The following is a 21,783-nucleotide window of genomic DNA, read 5'->3' on the forward strand; positions in this document are numbered from 1 at the left end:
CCATTTTCAGGTCTCTCCAGAGATGTTCAATTGGGTTCAAGTCCGGGCTCTGGCTGGGTCACTCAAGGACATTCACAGAGTTGTCCCTAACCCACTCTTGCATTGTCTTGGCTGGTCATTGTCCTGGTGGAAGGTGAACCTTCGGCCCAGTCTGATGTCCTGAGCACTCTGGACCAGGTTTTCATTAAGGATATCTCTGTATTTTTCTGCATTCAGCTTTCCTTCAACCTTGACCAGTCCTCCAGTCCCTGCCACTGAAAAACACCCCCACAGCATGATGCTACCACCACCATACTTCACCGTTGGGATGGTATTTCGCAAGTGATGAGTGGTGCCTAGTTTTCTCCAGACATGATGCTTGGAATTGAGCTCAAACAGTTCGATCTTCGTTTCACCAGACCAGAGAATCTTGTTTCTCACAGTCTGAGAGTCCATTATGTGCTTTTTTATGTGTTACTGGCCACTCTGCCATAAATCCCAGATCACTGTAGTGTTGCAGTGATGGTTATATATATATATGTACATATATATATATGTATATATGTATATACATATATATATATATATATGTACATATATATATACATATATATATATATATATATATATATATATATATATATATATATACACTATATTGCCAAAAGTATTTGCTCACCCATCCAAATAATTGAATTCAGGTGTTCCAATCACTTCCATGGCCACAGGTGTATAAAATGAAGCACCTAGGCATGCAGACTGCTTCTACAAACATTTGTGAAAGAATGGACCGCTCTCAGGAGCTCAGTGAATTCCAGTGTGGTACTGTGATAGGATGCCACCTGTGCAACAAGTCCAGTCGTGAAATTTCCTCGCTACTAAATATTCCACAGTCAACTGTCAGTGGTATTATAACAAAGTGGAAGCGATAGGGAATGATAGCAAATCAGCCACGAAGTGGTAGGCCACGTAAAATGACAGAGCGGGGTCAGCGGATGCTGAGGCGCATAGTGCGCAGAGGTCGCCAACTTTCTGCAGAGTCAATCGCTACAGACTTCCAAAGTTCATGTGGCCTTCAGATTAGCTCAAGAACAGTGCGTAGAGAGCTTCATGGAATGGGTTTCCATGGCTGAGCAGCTGCATCCAAGCCATACATCACCAAGTGCAATGCAAAGCGTCGGATGCAGTGGTGTAAAGCACGCTGCCACTGGACTCTAGAGCAGTGGAGACGCGTTCTCTGGAGTGATGAATCACGCTTCTCCATCTGGCAATCTGATGGACGAGTCTGGGTTTGGTGGTTGCCAGGAGAACGGTACTTGTCTGACTGCATTGTGCCAACTGTGAAGTTTGGTGGAGGGGGATTATGGTGTGGGGTTGTTTTTCAGGAGCTGGGCTTGGCCCCTTAGTTCCAGTGAAAGGAACTCTGAATGCTTCAGCATACCAAGAGATTTTGGACAATTCCATGCTCCCAACTTTGTGGGAACAGTTTGGGGATGGCCCCTTCCTGTTCCAACATGACTGCGCACCAGTGCACAAAGCAAGGTCCATAAAGACATGGATGAGCGAGTTTGGTTTGGAAGAACTGGACTGGCCTGCACAGAGTCCTGACCTCAACCCGATAGAGCACCTTTGGGATGAATTAAAGCGAAGACTGCGAGCCAGGCCTTCTCGTCCAACATCAGTGTCTGACCTCATAAATGCGCTTCTGGAAGAATGGTCAAAAATTCCCATAAACACACTCCTAAACCTTGTGGAAAGCCTTCCCAGAAGAATTGAAGCTGTTATAGCTGCAAAGGGTGGGCCGACGTCATATTAAACCCTATGGATTAAGAATGGGATGTCACTTAAGTTCATATGCGTCTAAAGGCAGATGAGCGAATACTTTTGGCAATATAGTGTATATATATGTGTGTGTGTGTGTATATATATATATATATATATATATATATATATATATATATATATATATATATATGTGTGTGTGTGTGTGTATATATGTGTATATGTATATACATATCAGTGTGTAAGGAAAGTGTATATTTTAGGTGCTGTGACAATTTTTAATCACCTTTTTGCCTTCACTTCAAGTATGAAAATTATGTAGTCTCACAATATATGAGGTTATAAAAAGCTGTTTTCTTAATGATTTTTTTAATTTATTTTTACATTTTATCCCCTTTTCTCCCCAATTTTGGAATGCCCAATTCCCACTACTTACTAGGTCCTCATGGTGGTGCGGTTACTCACCTCAATCCGGGTGGCGGAGGACAAGTCTCAGTTGCCTCCGCTGCTGAGACCGTCAGTCCGCGCATCTTATCACGTGGCTCGCTGTGCATGACACCGCGAGACTCAGCATGTGGAGGCTCATGCTACTCCCCGCAATCCACGCACAACTTACCATGCACCCCATTGAGAGCGAGAACCACTTAATCATGACCACGAGGAGGTTACCCCATGTGACTCTATACCCCCTAGCAACCAGGTCAATTTGGTTACTTAGGAGACCTGGCTGGAGTCACTCAGCACACCCTGGATTCTAACTCGTGACTCCAGGCATGGTAGTTAGCGTCAATACTCACTGAGCTACCCAGGCCCCCTCTTTCTTAATGATTATTAAAGAAATGGCAAAATGCTGTTTAAAGTAGTTTTAGATTGAGTATGACAGTGTTTTATCTGAATTAGTAGATGTAACAAGTGTCAGTGAAAGTATACGACACTGGTTTTATTGTTGGACTTTATCTCTAATCTCACAGAGAACTGTAACTGAAGGTCTGAATGTCTGTCTCTTTTAATCCTGGCAGGATCTCCAAACGGAGATTGATGCCCACCAGGAGATGTACCATTCATTAGATGAAAACGGACAGCGTATTGTGTCATCTCTGGAGGGGACGGACAATGCTGTTGTGCTGCAAAAACGGCTTGACGACATGGGACAGCGGTGGCATGAGTTGTGTAATAAAGTTATGAGTATAAGGTAAGACTGATTATCATCTAAATATAACCTGGGGGAAAATCTACACTGAGCAGAAATTGGCTTTGAAAAATTATGTGATCATATAAAAGCCCCAAGCCTAAGTCATAGTATTTAAAACCATTGCATTTATTTTACTTTATATTTTAAGGAAGGTATATTTTTAGTGGTGCTTGCTTAAGCATCACCATAATTATTGCTCATACTTAGGGTTAGGTTATTTTCGAAATATTGCGTAATTGGTAAAGCACAGTTTGACACCTGGTGGATGATAAATTGTGCTGAAAATAAAATCCAATAGGGAGGACCTGAATCTGAAGGGACAAGAATAGAGTGGAGTGGCGAAAAGGTGGCAACCTTACAAGCAACCACATAGCAAACACCCAAAACACCTTAGCAACTGCATAGCAACACGCTTAAAACCAGTTAGAACTACCCAGCAAAAATCTAGCAAGCCCTAGCGACCACATATAAAACACTCAAAACACCTTAACAATTACATAACAACATGCTTAAAAACCACCCAGAACACCTTAGCAACCACCTATCATGCCATAGCAACCACCCAGAACACCCTAGCAATCACATAGCAAACACCCAAAACATCATAGCAACACTCAGAACACCTTAGCAACCTCATAGAAATGCCCTGGTAACCATCCATAACACCCTAGCAACCACATAGCAAATACCCACAACACCTAAGCTACTGCATTGCTTCATGCTGAAAACCACTTAGAAAACCTTAGCAACCCCATATAAATGCTCTGGTAGCTACCCAGAATACAGCAGCAACCACACAGAACACCTTAGCAACCACATAGCAAACACCCAAAATACCTTTGCAACTGTATAGCAACATGCTAAAAACCACACAGGTCACCCAAACAACCACACAGCAAACAGCACAAACACCTTAACAACTGCATAGCAACATACTAAAAACCATTTAGAACACCTCAGGAACCACATAGCTAACACCCAAAACACCTTAACCACCACAAAGCTACACACTTAAAAACACTCAGAAAACTCAGCAAACAACTAGCTTATCCTAGCAACAACATAATAAATACCCTTAGCAGCTGCATAGCAACATGCTAAAAACCATTCAGAACACCCAAGGAACCACTTGGCATGCCATAGAAACCACCCATAACACCTTAGCAATAGCATAGCAACACTCAGAAACACCTTAGCCACCTCATAGAAATGCCCTGATAACCACCCAGAACACCCTAGCAACCACCTAGCAAGCACCCAAAACATCTTAGTAACTGCATGGCAACAGGCTAATAACCACTCAGAAAACCCCTCAGCAACCACCAAACATGTCCTAGCAACCACCCAGAACACTCTAGCAACAACACAGCAAACACCCAAAACACCTTAACAACAACATAACAACACACTAAAAAACACCCAAACACCTTAGCAACTGCATAGCAACACGCTAAAAAACACTTAGAACACCATAGGAACCACCTAGCATGCTATAGCAACCACCAGGAACACACTAGCAATCACATAGCAAACACTCAGAACACCTTAGCCACCTCATAGAAATGCCCTTATAACCACCCAGAACACTCTAGCAACCACCTAGCTTGCCATAGCAACCACCAAGGACACCCTAGCAATCACATAGCAAAAACCCAAAACATCTTAGCAACTGCAAAGCAACAGGCTAATAAGCATGTTTTAGCAACCACCCAGAACACCCTAGCAACCACAGCAAACACCCAAAAAACCTTATCAACTGCATAGCAACACACAAAAAAACACTCATACATACTACCATTTGAGACATATTAATTCTTATCTCGTATACTGTTTAGGGTGGATTGTGTGCACATTACCTGGGTTTCCATCAAAATGTTTTGCATTTTTAATGCGCATTTCTGAAAATTCGACAAGAGAAAATGAGAAACATCGTACGTTTACATGAACTGTAAATGTGCATTATCTTGAGAGAGCCCGCCTTTTTGTCATGGAGCAGCTGAAAGACCTCTTTGCTTCGGTGAGAGTTGTATTTGTTGTAATAAAGCAATTGTACATTATGTTATTAAATGCTGCTAGGAGACATAGCAGAATGAGTGCAATAGCTCACATAATGAGGGCTCAAATGGCTATTCCCATTTGCCAACAGCCTCCATATACCTTGGTACGCCCGTGCTCAAAACAGTTCTGGTGGATTGTGAGGACCCACATTAATGATGATCTGTGGGTGAAGCACTTTTGACTAACTAGGGCCTTTCATTGAGCCAGTCATGTCAAGCTCTCGCACACCAGACAAGTGCATTGCCATCGTGCTATACAAATGGTCATGACACGTTTCCATCACTTTAATGCGTGTTTTAACTAATGCGAAATTCTAGAAAATCCACCTCTTCCTAGCGCATAAAATTTTATGCACATTTTGAGAGTTTATTCGCATATCAAGTGTTTCCATTCAGGATTTCTTATGTGCATTTTCAAACTGTGCATAAAAATGTTTGGATGGAAATGCAGCTAGTGTCTTCAGAAAATGTATAAATCTACTTATGTCTGCTTATACTGTATATAATCAACATATATCATAAATAATTGGAGAGAAAGGAGGAAAATGGAAAGTTGTTTGAGATTCTAGCATGCTCCTTAATGAAATTATTAAAACAATAAATTCAGCAATTTTTGTCAATTTTTAAAAGACATTAACACAATATGTAATACTTTCACATAGTATCTGGGCCTGCAGTCAGAATTTGTGATGTTTGGATGCAAATTTGTGTACCATCAGCCCTAAGAAGGTGTCAAACCTATAGAACTCCTTCAAAGGAGTTGGTAAAATCTTCAATAATGTTCATGCATATTCAAATACATGCTTTTGAAAGTCCACATGACATTTTCATCTCTGAAAGACACCTTTAGCCCATGTAATGATGTCTCTACTGTCATATTCAAATACTATGTGACAATATAGTGCCCTCTGCTGCTCCCTGCACATATAGCACTTCTCATAGACACTATGGCATCTTACCATTGTTCACTCCTCAGGCCTTACCTGGATGCAGGTGTTGATCAGTGGAAGCATTTGCATATGTCCTTACAAGAGCTGCTCAACTGGCTTCAGCTAAAGAGGGAGGAGCTAGAGCAGCAGAAGCCAGTAGGGGGCGATGTGTCGACAGTGCGCCAACAACTCGTCACGCACAAGGTGAGCCTAGGACAAGTCCCGTTCTTTTGCTCTGCACTGAAAGAATTACAAATTACGTACAGAGATGTGATTTATGCATTGTATCTTTTGTTGCGCCCAAGTGCGATCATTATCAGAGTCTGTTCTTGTTAAATATTTAAACAGATGGAGATGATATCTTGTGTAGGAGAGGTGCAAAGTCCCTTGTCTCTTAGCATGCTTGTGTGGACCAATTAACATCTGCTGATGGGCATCAGCTGTCAGGGGGCCGTTGTAAACAGGATGCAGTCGTAGAGCAGTGTGTTTAGGAGAGCTCAGTGAGTGTGCTGGCATTGACAGCTGAGACACTCTGTCAGACTCTACAGGTGCAGTTAACTGTGAAGTAAACTGTCATATTTGCAGGGAAAGAATGGCGCAGCAAAAATTTTAACGTTTTTGCAAATTTTGAAATAAACTGACATTTCTCTGATTTGTTTAATTAGATTTGTTAGCATACACTCACTGAGAACTTTATTAGGAACACCTGTACACCTACATATTCATGCAATTATCTAATCAGCCAATCATGTGGCAGCAGTGCAATGCATAAAATCATGCAGATACGGGTCAGGAGCTTCAGTTAATGTTCACATCAACCATCAGAATGGGGAAAAATGTGATTTCAGTGATTTCGACCATGGCATGATTGTTGGTGCCAGACGGGCTGGTTTGAGTGTTTCTGTCACTGCTGATCTCCAGGGATTTTCACACACAACAGTTTCTAGAGAGTTTATTCAGGATGGTGCCAAAAACAAAAAACATCCAGTGAGCAGCAGATCTGCGTACGGAAACGCCTTGTTGATGAGAGAGGTCAACGGAGAATGGCCAGACTGGTTCGAGCTGACAGAAAGGCTACAGTAACTTGGATAACCACTTTGTACAATTGTAGTGAGCAGAATAGCATCTCAGAATGCACAACACGTCAAACCTTGAGGCGGATGGGCTACAACAGCAGAAGACCACATCGGACACTTTATTAGGACCATAGTGTTCCTTATAAAGTGCTCAGTGAGTGTAGATCTGCTTACAGAGAAGCAGTGTTGCTTGACAATAGTTTTGTCAAAGTTTGTGAAAGTTTCGAAGCTTTGCGAAAGCAAGGCTTTTTGCAGCCTTGGTGGATAGAGATAAATGGAGCCTTGTTACATTTGATATCAAAATGGGTGTTGCATTTTAGGTCTGGTCAATAATAGTGTATAACACATGCAGTATGTATAATTCCAAATTAAAGGAATGTTCCGGGTATAAAAAAAACAAGCTAAGCTCAACCAACAGCATATTGTTGATTACCACAAAAAAGAATTTGACTCGTCCCTTGTTTATTAAAAAAACAAAAAAAGCAAAAATTGCAGTTACAGTAAGGCACTTACAATAAAAGTGATAGGGCAAGTCCATAAACATTAAAATACACACTGTTTCAAAAGTATAACCACAATATGTAAACATTATATGTGTTAACATGATTTTTGGTGTAATAAAATCTCTGTTCTACATGATAAACCTTTTCCTATCTGAGCAACCTACACAACTTGTCAAGACTCTTGTTATATCAAGACTGGACTACTGCAATGCTCTTCTGGCAGAATTTCCTGCATGTACAGTCAAACCTCTGCAATTGATCCAGGACATGGCAGCACGTGTGGTCTTTAATGAGCCCAAGAGAGCAAATGTCACTTCATTGAACTGCACTGGCTGCCAATGATGTACTGTAAATGATATTAATCTGCAGAAATTGCTTAGTGGGTTTACTGACATTGCATCGTCATGACAATAAAGTTGTAATATTGGACATAACTTTACCCCGATAATGTTGGTAAGTGATGTTAACACATAATGTTTATGTCTTCTGGCTATACTTTTAAAACAATGTATATTTTAACACTTTAAATTTAAGGACTGGCCACATTCACTTCCATTGTAAGTGCCTTACCGTAACCATGTTAATAAACATGGGACGAGTCAATCCTGTCAAATGCTGTCGATTGAGTTTAACTCGAATTGAACCCAGAACATTTGTGGGTTTATGATGGTTACATTGCAAAGACATTTAAAATAATCATTATTTATGTACAGAGTTATATACTTGAACATTATTATTTTTTTTATTATTTAATACATTTAAATGTAGGAGAGACAATGAAACACTCAGCTGAACTTTAGCTTTGGTTGAAGATAACTTAATATTTGTATTTTTGTTTTATTTTTCACAATGAGTTTGAGATCAAACATTAATTGGTGGACCCCCTGCAGTACTGCCGCAGACCTCCTAGGGGCCATGGACCCCCTGCTGAAGATCCCGGCATTAATATCAAACAAAGGGTTTTATTATTTGCATTTTTTTGAAATAGCAAATTGGTGCTTATTTCAAGAAATAGTTACATTATGAGTGAGTAAAATTATTTAGTGGTTTAATGGTTGAGTAAAAATCTTATTATTAGATGACAGACTTTTGCACATTAAGCAATCATGACTTTTAGTTCTAATGATAAAACATCTAAGTTACAGTATATGCACAAAACAACTTGTGCCCTCACAGGGTTTCAGAAGAGAGTTGGGTGCCAAAGAACCTGTGATCAATGGAACGCTCAACAATGTGAAAACCTTCTTATCTGAGATGCCTCGCGAGGGTCCTAAACAGAGGCCTGGCCAAAAAGGTAGATTATGAAGTATTCTATCCATTTACATGTGTGCATTTGGCAGAGACTTTTATTCAAGGTGAATTATAGCACATTAAAGATACATTACTAAATTGGTAGTTCTGATTCTAAACTCATTTTAGGGGCTGTTCAGAACACAGGTAAAAGTTATTTTTAACTTGACATGGCATTCAAAAAACTTGGCTCTCCTGTGTTACAGTGATTTTACCATGGGTAAGGGGGTTTTAAAGGGGTCATGAAGTGCTTTTTTTTTTTTTTATAATTGTATTATCTTCCCTAAGGTCCAATGATAATGATATAAAAGTTTTTTTGCACCAAAACAGTCAATAGTAACAAATGATCATATTCCACCCTGTTTTTGGCCCTCAGTCTGAAACGCTCAGTTTTTAGCCTAAACGCCTCCTTAAAACTTCAATGAAAACACCCATTGTTCTGATTGGCTAATATCATGCAGCCCCTCAAATTCAGCAAACTCAATCAGAACAGAATGAACAAGCCCCTCGACATTATAAAACAAAATTGCAGGGTTTACACATAACGCACATCCAACACATTGCATTTGAATATATTAAACTGTTCATCTCAAGCACAACTGTTATCATTTAGCACCATAAACTTAGCATCATCAAACAGTCATGACATTTAAAATATATTTGAATGAAACAGTTTACTTACGTTTTTGAAGTGTTTTTAACTGCCCCATCCTTCAATAACAGTTCCTTTGTAAAGCTTAAATCGTATTATGACTGTTCACAAGCAGTCCATGCTGACATGAGCCGAAAAACAAAACAAACACACCATAGTCCAAAGAACGGTGAAATGACGCACACTCATACTGTAGGCACACTGAGGTGCACATCGCCAGAAAGATACCGAAACTGTCAAAGACGTCCTATGTTTACATACACCAGCAAATAAAAATAGCGTAGATGGGTGAAAGAACAACAAGAGGCAGCAGCTGAATGAAAGAGAATTGCTTCTCCCTTTCAGAGTTGTAACTTGACACCGCATCTTTTAAAAGTGGCGAGATACATGGCAGCGGTCAAAGAGTCTATGAAGTTCATGTGTATATATACAAAATAATTCAAAATAGTCCAGATGAGTCCCCTTTGGTGTTCAGGAATAGTTAGCCACACAAGGCCTACTCTCTTGAACTGCGTGCCAGTGGGTGGGGCCAAGGGTGCGTTGGCGCATGTTGTGGGATGTGTAAATACAAATGAGCAATGTTTTGTGATGTCACGAACAGACAGATTTCAAAATGAGACATTTCAGCAGGGTGGCAACTATAAATGCTTTTTTTTAAACTGGGGAGGCAGTTTTGAGTTCTGAAATTTACACTAAGTTTTTATAGTACAGTTACCTCTTATATGTCTGAATATCCAGGAAAATGTGATTCTCCATTTCATGACTCCTTTAAAAGAATACCCATGGTAAAATCAATGTAATGCATGGCCTCTTGTGGCTTAATTCTTTATTTGATCAGTATACCGGTAAGTGTTACCTGGGAATCAAATCCGTGACCTTAATGTTCCTAGCACCATGCTTTACAAGTTGAGCTACAGGACCCTAATTTATAAACATACTGTATATGCACACTACAATAGATGCAGATGTTCTAACCTGTTTTTCAATATTTTTGTGTGCTCCCCAGATGTGAGTCCTGAGGAGAGGGTTCAAAATGTGTGCCGCATATTGCGTAAGGAAGTGGAGGATGTTACGGTGCGATGGAAGAATCTGGGTGCAGCTGCCGTTGACTGGCAGCAACAGCTGGAGCTGGCCATGGAGAGGCTGATGGAGCTCCAGGACGCCCAGGATCAGTTGGACTTCAAGCTGCGGCAGGCGGAGACTGTGAAGAATTCTTGGAAGCCAGTTGGGGATTTGGTTGTAGACGATCTGCAAAACCACATAGACAGAGTTAAGGTCTGAATCCTGCCTTTCCTTACATTCAAGTACTGTGGTGGTACGGAGGTATTGTGATGGTATCGGATGGTGATACCATGGTACTTTGATATACACTACCAGTTAAAAGTTTGGATACCTGTCTGAATTTGATTCTTGTGATCTTAAAATCATTTTGTTCTAAAGGCTTATGATTAAATGAACTTATTTTAACAAGTCAACAAATGCTCGGCATACATGGGAACTGCTTCAGTAGTGTTTATAAAGCATCTCAGGTGGATACCTCATGTTGGCTGAGCTCAGAATGTGCAGCTCTGAAAATCTAGGCAAAGGTTGGCTACTTTGAAGAAGCTTAAATATAATTTTAAATTGATTTTAAAAAATTTACAACTTCACTTAATGTAAACAAAGAATGAGTAGGTGTGCCCATACCAATGGTAGTATATACCATGGAACTGAATGATTGCTATAATAATTTCCTATGGTGTTTACATGTTACTCCAAGATAGTTTTAAGAATATCATGGTATTTTAAGGGTTGTGGACATAAGAGACAAGCTTTTGTGTATTTTTCCAGGCATTTCAGGAGGAGATAGCTCCCATCCAGGATAATGTTAATCAGGTCAACCAACTGGCCTCCACATTCAGACACCCCGACATTCAGCTCTCTCCAGACAACCTCAGCAGAATCGATGACCTCAACATGAGATGGAGGCTTCTACAGGTATTCATCCCTAATTTTCAAATTAAGTTAGATAGTTCCTCCAAAAAATTATATTTTGTCATCATTTACTCAATCCCATGTTGTTTCAAATTCATATGATTTTCTTTTTTCCTTAACACAAAAGGAGAAATTTTTAATAATGTACTGATCTTTTTTATTTATTTATTTTATGAAATTACAAAGAATGGGGACTGGGGACAGAGCTAGGGTGGATGTCAAGATTTTCAGCAAATAATGACTTAAATTTCAGTCTGTTCCACACATCGGATGGCTTCAGAAGACTTAAATATATAACACACAAGTCATATGGACTACTTTTTTGATAGTTTTATGGTGCTTTTGCATCCTCTTGAAGCTTGAATGCTCCAGCCTCCATTTTTCTTTTTCTTTTTTCTTTTATTGGTAATGCATGGAATAAAAGGAGGAAAGTCATACAGGTTTGGGACAACATGAGTAAATGATGACAGATTTGTAATTTATGGGTGAACTTCTCCTTTAAAACTAGAGATGTACCAAGCATCAGTATCGGTCGATAAAATAAATTATTGTTAATTGTTTTAAAACAGCTGATGATCAGGGTTGATTATTTCCTGTCAAAAGGTTGTAGAAAAACACTGTTGACTGTTAGCCAACAACTTGTGCTGTGTGTTTAAGAAAATGTCTGTTGTGTGGAATTACTCTGAATTGGGTGACTATGACAGCCATTTGTAAGCTAGAATTTCACAAGATGGAACTACTGTTAAAACTTATTTGATTACTCACCTTAAAGTTTATAAAAGCTAAAGGAGAGGCTGCTTCAGCAAAAAAAGGAACACGCTTCATCTTTCAGAATCAGTGAATGTGAGTTAAGAATATTTACAAAATTAAGAAATCTTACTATTTTAATGTGGGCCTAACAAGAGGCTATTCAGAATTCAGTTAATGTGAGTTAAAAATGGGCTTTTTGTTTCAGTGTTTTGTTTATAATGGAGAGCTGTTTCTCTAAAACAAAGACATGTAGAGACATAGAGAATAAAGTTATTATTTACATTGTTGTGTAATTAATTATCATTCATTTGAAATAAGGGAGCACCACCATACTATCGGTATCGACAGATCTTTTTTTGAATAATCAGTTATTGTATCGAAACACAAATTTTGTATCGGTGCAACCCTATTTAAAACAAAATATTAAAAATAAACAATGCATCAAATATTCAAGTCAGGTCAATGATCTAGTTTCTAAAACAAAGAGAGACAAAAGAACATAATTCGGTTTTTTGAAAACTGTAGAAAAATGTACATGTCAGCAGTTAACTCAACAAGCAGATCACAAAAGCAATCTTTCTTTTAAGCCTTCAGAGATTTGACACAAATCACAAGGACACAAAAAGTCATCATTTAATAAAAAGAAGGACAGAAACAAAAACAATGCTGATGGAATATTGATGGGGTGGGGGGGTGGGGTCTTAACAATTTCTGTCCTATGTTTCCTTCTTTACAACCATTTATTCTCTTTCAAAGTCCATGACTGTGTTCGGAATAGAATACTAGTTTACTACTTACTGTGCAGTGTCTACTATTTATTTTTTTTAAACAGTAAACAGTATCTATTATTTCACTATTAACTTTGCAATGAGTGCTATGCTACAGTACATTGTCATCACATGACATCACCACTTTTGCCACATCACATTGTCACTTTGCATGTTTAATTCAGCGAGTAGTGTCTAGGTATCATCTTGGAAATAAAAACAGTTATTTTGCATTTTAATCTAAATTTGATAAAATGTAAAAATGTCTTAACGTTCAAAATGTCAGATCACATAATGACTCAAAATATGAGTAAAGACAGAATTGCTCATTTTGTCAAATGTAGTTGGTCATCAGCATACATACTACTGTATATACTGCAGCAATAATAAGAGTCTGGTAATATGCTAGTCTGAATATACAGTAGCCAATCTCTTCAGTTTCTTGTGTTTTTTTTTTTTTTTTTTTTTTTTTAAGATCTACATTGAAGAACATCTGACCCAGTTGACCACAGCCTATGGGGATTTAGGGCCACAGTCTCAGAATTTCCTAGATGGTGAGTGTGTCTTTTTAGATGTTTTGCAATATTACAAGTACTGTAATGTCAAAGCCTTGTACTCAAGCAGTTTTCATCAACTGTAACATGTGAATCGCATGGAAGAGTGCAAGAATAGTCTCTAAAGCATGAATATTTCAGTTATTTTATCCATGATTTAAAATTATGACTTTCACTTTAAAGGGGTTAGTTCACCAAAAAATGAAAACTGTCACCATTTACTCATCCTCAAATTGTTCCAAGCTCTTCTGACTTTCTTTCTTCCGTGGAACACAAAGGGAGATGTTGGGCAGAATGTTAGAGACTGATAGCATCCTTACAATGAAAGGGTGACAGACTGAATATTCAGCCTAACATCTCCTTTTGTCTTCCACGAGTAAATAGTGAGTTAATGATGACAATTGTATTTTGGCAAACTTTCCATTTAAATTATCCCCTGATACTGTCTTCACTTTATAGATTGTAAATTCAAGTTTGGAAAACCAGTGCACCAATTAAATACTTTTTTCCTGTTCTATCTTAATATGTATAGTTTTATATCTTAAAGGTGCACTCAGTAATTTTTTCCTCATTACAAAAGTTTAACTCATGAATTGTAATTTTGCAGTTTATGTAGGAAATCATGAGCACTCACATTAAAATGAAGACTCCAGTCATATCAATAACCTTATAAAATCTGTTTTATTCTACATGGAGAGGGTCTGCACATGGGTGCTGCTAAGTTAGAATCACATGACCAGCCGAATTACTACTCACTTAATCTCAGTAACCGTCCTGTTATTTGACACTTTCACTCATTGATTAAAGTAATTACGACTGACTGTGAATATAACATTTCTATAATGGCATCTGAAACTGAAAACTATTGATTTTAAATGATGCTGCATCCCAGCTGCTAGGTGTCAGTGTAAGTCCAAGATGACACAAAGACAAAAGTTACTGAGTGCACCTTTAATAAATTGAGTAATGTACATAAAATTTGGCATCTACCGAATGAAATATCTGAATAGAAAAAAGCTTTGAAAACTGAATTAAAAGGTAACATGAATATGTTTTCTGTCCTGTACACAGCTTCAGTTGAAAGTCCTCTTGAACGCTCTACTTCGCCCAACAATGTCCCCTACTATATCAAGTAAGTCCCAAACTCAGCCCACATATTATTCTCAGACAAACTCAAGGTCAACATGGAATCAACAAAGTGAATTTGAACACTATTAAAACTCCCAGAGAAAGATGAAAGCCACAGCTGGCTGCAGACTCCCAAACAAAAGTGATTTTCCATGACCTTTTTCCGAACCCTCTAACAATTGTGGAGAACAATCTGAAATGGTAAGGAAGGTGCTGCCAACAAAAAGAGAAGCCAATACATGTAGCAGCATGCATCAGACATAGTTGTGAACTCCTGCATGCAGATGAGTTAGTGAGAGAGGGAGTGATTGAATTTAAGAAATACAGTGGCCCCAAGTATTTGGACACTTATGCCACACTTTAAAATGTATGAACGTCAATGCATTAAATCTTCACTTTTCTTAGCCATTTTTTGCAATTATTTAACCATCTTGTTTCAAGGGAATTTCAGTGGATGTATGAGGTCAGTTCTCCTCAAGTTTACACAGATGTTCTAGCAGAGGTGTAATTCATCACATTAACTACAGACATGTTCCACTAAAGTTTGACAACCAGAAAGTGTCCAAATAATTTGTCTTAACTTTAAACGGTGTATCAATTTTTTTAGAATTTAAAACCAACGTTATTTTTGTGAGATATTTTACTTAAAGTGTGTGTTTGCTACCTTTCTTCAAAAACAAATGTATTTACAGTATATAATACTTTAACTAGGGCTGTCATTTAAAAAAAAAAAATTCAAATTAATTACATGACATGCTGATAAATGAATCCAATTAATCACATATATCATTATTTGCTGGGAAAGATAATTCAATAAAAATGGCAGAAGAGTAAAACATTGATTAGACGATACAAAAAGTGGCTTTAGAAGTCTATATATTGTTTGTTTTATTCCTACATCATTATACAAGCCTACAATCGACAGCAATCCCTTGTTTACAGCAATCCACTGAAGGCTGAGGCAGCAGTGGGCACAGGCTCACCAAAACTAGACAGTTAAAGACTGGAAAAAACATAGCCTGAATTTCTGCTGAGGTACACAGATGGCAGGCCCACTGCAGCCTCAGCTATCTGTTCTGGCTGACAGTAGTGGAACCCGACGTGGTCTTCTGCAGTTATAGCCATATCTGCCTCAAGGTTCAACGTGTTGTTCATTCTAAGATGCTATTCTGCTCACTACAATTGTACAGAGTGATTATTTTAGTTATTGTAGACTTTCTGTCAGCTCCAATCTGTCTGGCCATTCTCCTCCGTTGACCTCTCTCATCAACAAGACATTTCCATATGCAGAACAATTACAAAAATACTCAAACCAGCCCATCTGGCACCAAAAATCATGCCACGGTCAAAATCACTGAGATCACATTTTTCCCCCAATTTGATGGTTGATGTGAACATTAACTGAAACTCCTGACCCGTATCTGCATGATTTTATGCATTGCACTGCTGTCACACGATAAGCTGATTAGATAATCGCATGAATAAGTAGGTGCACAGTAGTTCCTAATAAAGTGGTCGTCAGTATATAATTAATCGCACAAAATAAACGCGTTAAATTGACAGCAAGAATTTTAACAAATATTTTACAGTCTAATAAAGTGACATTCATTAATTCTTTCAGAGTGACTTAAGTGTCCAAATACTTTTTGCAGCCACTGTAAATTACTGTATGCATTCCTTCATATTAAGGTTAGGGTTAGGTACAAATTACTAGTTTATCAGTTTTATTTCTCTGTATGTGCATATATGGACTTATAATAACATTGCAATAACATGTAATAACATTTCAGCATAGTCTTTTAGAAAGAGTGACATAATTTTAAAAACTGTAAAATGCTGTGAGTTGTGCATTTCTTGCTGACCAAATTATGTGGATCAAAATCAATATCCTCCTCAGAAATACAGTAGTTAAAAGTAGCCATTTATGTGGTTGACTGATGTCTTCAGTCCAATTCTTTTATTGAGTCAAATATTATGCCAGCTTTTCTCTCTTGTAGGTCACTCTGTATGACTTCTAGCATTGAATATGATTTTAACCTTGTGTGAGAGCTGTCCTGTGATAGCTTACAAAGACAATAACACTACAGCCTGTAATGCATGTTATTAATTATTCAGTTTGGATAGGATTATTCATTGAATCTTTGAAATGTGTATGCCTTCACATCATATAGTCAGGGATGTATGTTGATGGCAGTGCAGTCTTGCATGAATGAGTCTGACTTCAATAAGTAGAAAAGTACTGGCTTAATGATGCTGTCATAGATTATGAATGTTGCCATTAATGCTGGTCAAGCGGAACAGTACTTACAGTAAGATGGCAGCAGAATTTGAGAATGGTGCACTGTAACAGGACAATAAAGTGGGAAGACTTTATAATAACTTTCATTAATAAGTCATTAACAAACCTTAATGCGTAACAGATCAGTAGTCCATTTACAACCAAATATAAAACATATGAATCCAAATTTTCATGACATGTCTATTTGTACACTAACTAATGAGCTGTTGAGAATTATGTTATGCAAAAATGAGTGTTAATGTCAGTGATTAAAGATATTATGAAGTGTTACCCAATAAAGATTATACCCATAAAATTTTTATATGATTTTACCCATATATTCCGTAAAGTCCATCCCACCCAATACATTAAATGAACTAACCAAAGTATTGCATTTTATGCTGACCACATTTTATTTGAATCAAATGAGAGTTGTGCAGTGTGGCAGAGCACTTGCTTCTGTTTCACACATGACAATAAAAGGCTGAGCACAAGCTGGTCCTGAATAAATTATTTAATCAATTACAAAAATGACAACTTGTGCATGTGCACAATTGTATTTTTTACTCTGTGCTTGTGCATTGTGGGATTTAAATGTATCCAAGTGGCTCCAGTGTTTTGACTACGTTCACCAAAATACGTTCAGATCCTTTTAAAGATTCAGTGACCATTTCTGGTGATGCCAGAAGATGGTGACAAATGAGTGTCTTTGTGTGAAATTAGTTAGTCACTGAATCAATGATCAAAAGAAAATTGTATTCCTTTAAAATGTGTACGTCTACAGACCTACAAAGAGACTTTAGTAGAGGTTTTATGTATGGTAAGAACAAAGCAAATCTATAATTTCCCTACAGTTTGTGAGCTGCTGAGCATGACTTTTATCAAAAGACAACAATAATAGTCTTATTATAATTATGATGAGTTTCAATAACGTCTATATGTTTTCATGTATAAAAAGCGTGTCTACATATCTATTCACTTCAGTAAAATGCTTAAGTGTTCAAAGAGCACAGCAGATCTATCTTTTTTCCTACAGTTGGTCGGCTGCATACCAACACAGAGGTAAAAAATAGGAGCTGATATTAAAAATAGCTTTACATATTTAACACTGATCTAGTAATCTGCTTAAATTGGCAAAACAACCGATCAAACTATTGCCTCACAAACATAATGTAAAAAGCATTACTTAATGAAGACTCGTGCGCTGATATAAACTCCACTTACAATGTGTGCTTAAAAGAAAGATTGTCCTGGGTTTTTTTCTGCAGTGCATTTCACGTAATGCTGCCAATCATGAAAGATATGTTGATAAATAACTATAATTTTTTTGTTCCTCATCTCTAGATTATTCATTTAGATCAACATCAATGCCGATAAAAAACATGGATAAATGAGCATTGATGATAGCAACTTTTTAGAAATGAACAGAGTCGCATTGATTAGACTGTCTGACTGATGGCCTATTATGTAAGGGTTGTTTCGGCTCATGAAACTCACCTGTGATTGGCTGGATGGTCGCTCAATCAGCCCAAAGTAACAAAATGCAAAGAATACTGGATACAAATCCACCATTTGGACTTGGTATGGGTTTAGATGGAAAAATGCAGGGGACAAAAATCACTTTTTAAAATATGCAGGGGATGTGTCTCCCACGTCCCCCGTGGCTGCTACACCCTTGACAGGCATGTTCAAACGTTGAATGATCTATTTGAGTATTTTTGGGTATCAGTCATGTTGGAAAGTTAGATTCAAATATTTATGACCATCATTTGTGCTTACAAACGTTCAAGTCAAGTAATTTTTGACATCATAGTCATGTTCAAACATTCTATTTAAGTACATTTGGGAATCACATTCAAAATTTCTATTCTAGCAATTTTAGACACATGCATGTTTTAACGTTCAATTCGAATATTTTTTGCATCATTGGCGCTTATAAATGTGCGAGTTGCATACTTCTGGGCATTATAGATGTGTTTAAATGTTAATTAGAGTATTTTGTTCATGTTATGTTCTTACAATCATTCAATTTGAGCACTTTTGGAAATCATATGTGCGTTCAAACGTTCGATAAGGGTCGATTGTGGCCGCCATTTGCGCTTACAAACATTCAAGTTAAGTAATTTTGGGCATCATAGTTATGTTTGAACATTCGAATCGAACATTTTTGGGAATCATATGGGTGTTAAAACTTTCTATTCTAGCAATTTTAGGAATTACACAGGAACGTTAGAACGTTTGATTTGAACGGGGGAGGGGTGGGGGGTGGGTTGGGCTCTATGTGGTTGCCTCCTGCCGCCTCCCCACAAGATGCCGCCCTGGGCAACTGCCCATGTCGCCCATACCTATATCCGCCACTTAAGTCAAGTAAATTTGGGCATAGTCATGTTTGAATATTTGATTCGAACACTTTTGGGAATCAAATGAATGTTTGAACTTTCGATTCAAGCAATTTCACAGCGCCTTTGAATGTTCGATTGGAATATTTTTGGGCATCATTTGTGCTTACGAACATTCTGGTCAAGTAATTTTTGGCATCATGGACGTATTTTTGGTCATTTTATGCGATAACAATCATTCAATTGAGCACTTTGGGGAATCATTTGCGTGTTCGAACTATCAATTCGAGCAATTTTGGGAATCACAGGCATGTTAGAACTTTCAGTTTGAATGTTTTGGGCACCAGTCGTGTTCGAATGTTGAATTCAAAATGTGTTGGGCATCATTTGCTCTTACGAACGTTCAAGTCAAGTAATTTTGGACATAGTCATGTTTGAACATTCGATTCGGGCACTTTTGGGAATCAGATGCATGTTCGAACTTTCGATTCAAGCAAATTTGGGCAAATTGGGCGTTTGAACTTTTGATTTGAATATATTTGGGCATCATTTGCGCTTACGAGCGTTCGGGTCGCGTATATTTGGTTATATTATGCCCTTACGATCGTTCGATTTGACAACTTTGAGGAATCATATGCGCGTTCGAATGATCCATTCGAGCAATTTTGGTAATCATAGGCGCGTTCGGACGTTCGATTCGAACTTTTTGTGATCTTTGATGCCGTCAAATGCTGTCTAGGGAGAAAGCTCACTAGGTTTTGAGACGCAGTCTATAAGTGAGTGAGAGAGGAGTTAGAAGGGGGAAGGGAGCAGGCGGATTAAGCTCCGCCTCGTCTGAGCCGCTCTGGCAGGGAGATCGCAGGGAAGTCGGATGCTTTTTCCCCTGTAAAGAGGGAGCACCGCGGAGGTGATTTGCCCCGAACAGCATCGATCCTTCGGGATAAAAAAATACACTTTGGATCATACTTTAGAGAGGCGACATGAGGGAGAACTTGAGAAAGTAAGTGCAAATGCAAACACGAATAAATAAATGTCTTCTCGCGCGAGTAGAGGACGCCGAAGGAGTTTTGCGTTCGTCCATCTGCCGTATAGACGCCGTTTCTGTTTCTTTCCCGTTTTTATTTCAGCCTAGCAGGTGCTTATCTGTTTTTCCGGGAGCAAATGCAGCCGCATATTCCAACGTCTTAGCGACATGCCTGTCCAGCCTTCCATTTGTTTATTTTTCTAATACCAGTCACATCGATAGTTCCTGATCTGTTCCATTCTTGTAGCATGCATGTAGACCTAACGCTGCGATCATATTGTCACTTATGTTTTGGAATTACATTTAATGGAAATCTGTATGTTGATAAAGAGGCTTGGCCTTTAAGGCTCATCCATATTCGTGCGGTTAAGTTAACATTAAGTGCATGCATGCAGTGGCTTGGATGCCACACAGAAGATCACTTGGTTTTCACCACATTCTTATGGCTGTGTTTGCGTTCCGCCGTAACCAAGAACCACAAATTAGAGGCGTCTGCATGAATGCATGTGTGTGTGTGTACCCGGTGCTGTTTGATGCATGCATGCATGCATGTAGGTGGGCATGCCTGTTTCTTGCCCAAACCCACATTATTGCTGTACTTCCTGCCTTGAGATGTGCAGGTATGGAGATCTCAGTGGGAAATTTGGGAACAGGCCATTGGCATGCTCCACTGAGTCTACCTGATCCTAGAGGGCGCTGGCAGATACTGACTGTGTCTTAAAACCTAGGGAGCTGCCTTTGATGCCTAACAAATGCTGTCAGTGTATGCAGCTCTCTAGGTTTTGAAATTCAGCCACTGTGTGTGCAGCTCAGGGAATGTAAAATGGTAATCATTTACCCACCCTCACGTTGACAACCCGTATGACTTTCCTACTTCCATGGAACACAAAAGGACATGTCATGCATAATGTTAAGGCACAGTTACCATTCACTTTCATTGTATGGAAAAAAGGCAAAAAATTTGGATGGTGACTGAGCCTATCAGTCCCTAACATTCTACATAACATCTCCATCATATTGAGGTGAACTATCCCTTTAAAAGAAATGATGTGCTTAGTCGTGTCTTTCAAATATCTGCAGGGCCTTAAAAAAGCAAGAGGTGTAGGATGCATTTGGAGCCATTCAGAAATGCCACACACAAGTTAGGTCTGAGATGGTATTCAGATTTCATCAGTTTCCTTGAAAGCCACTGACATGAATCCATGATTCATTATAAAAGGCTACAGAATTTGTTTTGCTGCAGTTCATAAACAAGATGTTATGGGTTTTGAACCTATTCATAGCATTGTCTACGAGATTAAAAACTAGTATTGATGTATCAATGTGTGAATTTCAGAAATATCACACATATTGTTGCTTTAGATAAATGTTTCATGCGTGTTTAAGTTCCAGATTGGCTGATTAATGTCCCTTAAAAAATAAATACTGTTGCGGTCCCATGGTACAGTGAAACAATTAAATGGTAATATCATGGTCCTGAATGATTACTAACATCATATAACATGGTAT

At 38.4% G+C, this 21,783-nt stretch overlaps 1 protein-coding gene across 6 annotated transcripts in view; it reads left to right on the forward strand.

Annotated features, from left to right (window-relative positions):
* The window catches only part of dmd (dystrophin), a 149,418-nt gene that overhangs the window by 82,580 nt on the left and 45,055 nt on the right, over window positions 1–21,783 (forward strand). For 4 of the 6 annotated variants that reach the window (XR_007897663.1, XM_051701985.1, XM_051701980.1 and 1 more), the window contains 7 exons: window positions 2,781–2,953; window positions 5,987–6,143; window positions 8,695–8,812; window positions 10,467–10,735; window positions 11,291–11,437; window positions 13,427–13,505; window positions 14,577–14,637. Coding sequence is in view for 5 of the 6 variants with exons in the window: in XM_051701985.1 (XP_051557945.1) it covers window positions 2,781–2,953; window positions 5,987–6,143; window positions 8,695–8,812; window positions 10,467–10,735; window positions 11,291–11,437; window positions 13,427–13,505; window positions 14,577–14,637 (1,004 nt within the window). In the remaining variant the exon portion in view is untranslated. Of the gene's footprint in view, window positions 1–2,780; window positions 2,954–5,986; window positions 6,144–8,694; window positions 8,813–10,466; window positions 10,736–11,290; window positions 11,438–13,426; window positions 13,506–14,576; window positions 14,638–20,102; window positions 20,251–21,783 lie in introns of those variants that run through there. The other 2 variants (XM_051701983.1, XM_051701984.1) reach the window with 1 other exon arrangement.

This window comes from Myxocyprinus asiaticus, chromosome 7 (assembly GCF_019703515.2).
Source record: "Myxocyprinus asiaticus isolate MX2 ecotype Aquarium Trade chromosome 7, UBuf_Myxa_2, whole genome shotgun sequence".
NCBI lineage: Eukaryota > Metazoa > Chordata > Actinopteri > Cypriniformes > Catostomidae > Myxocyprinus > Myxocyprinus asiaticus.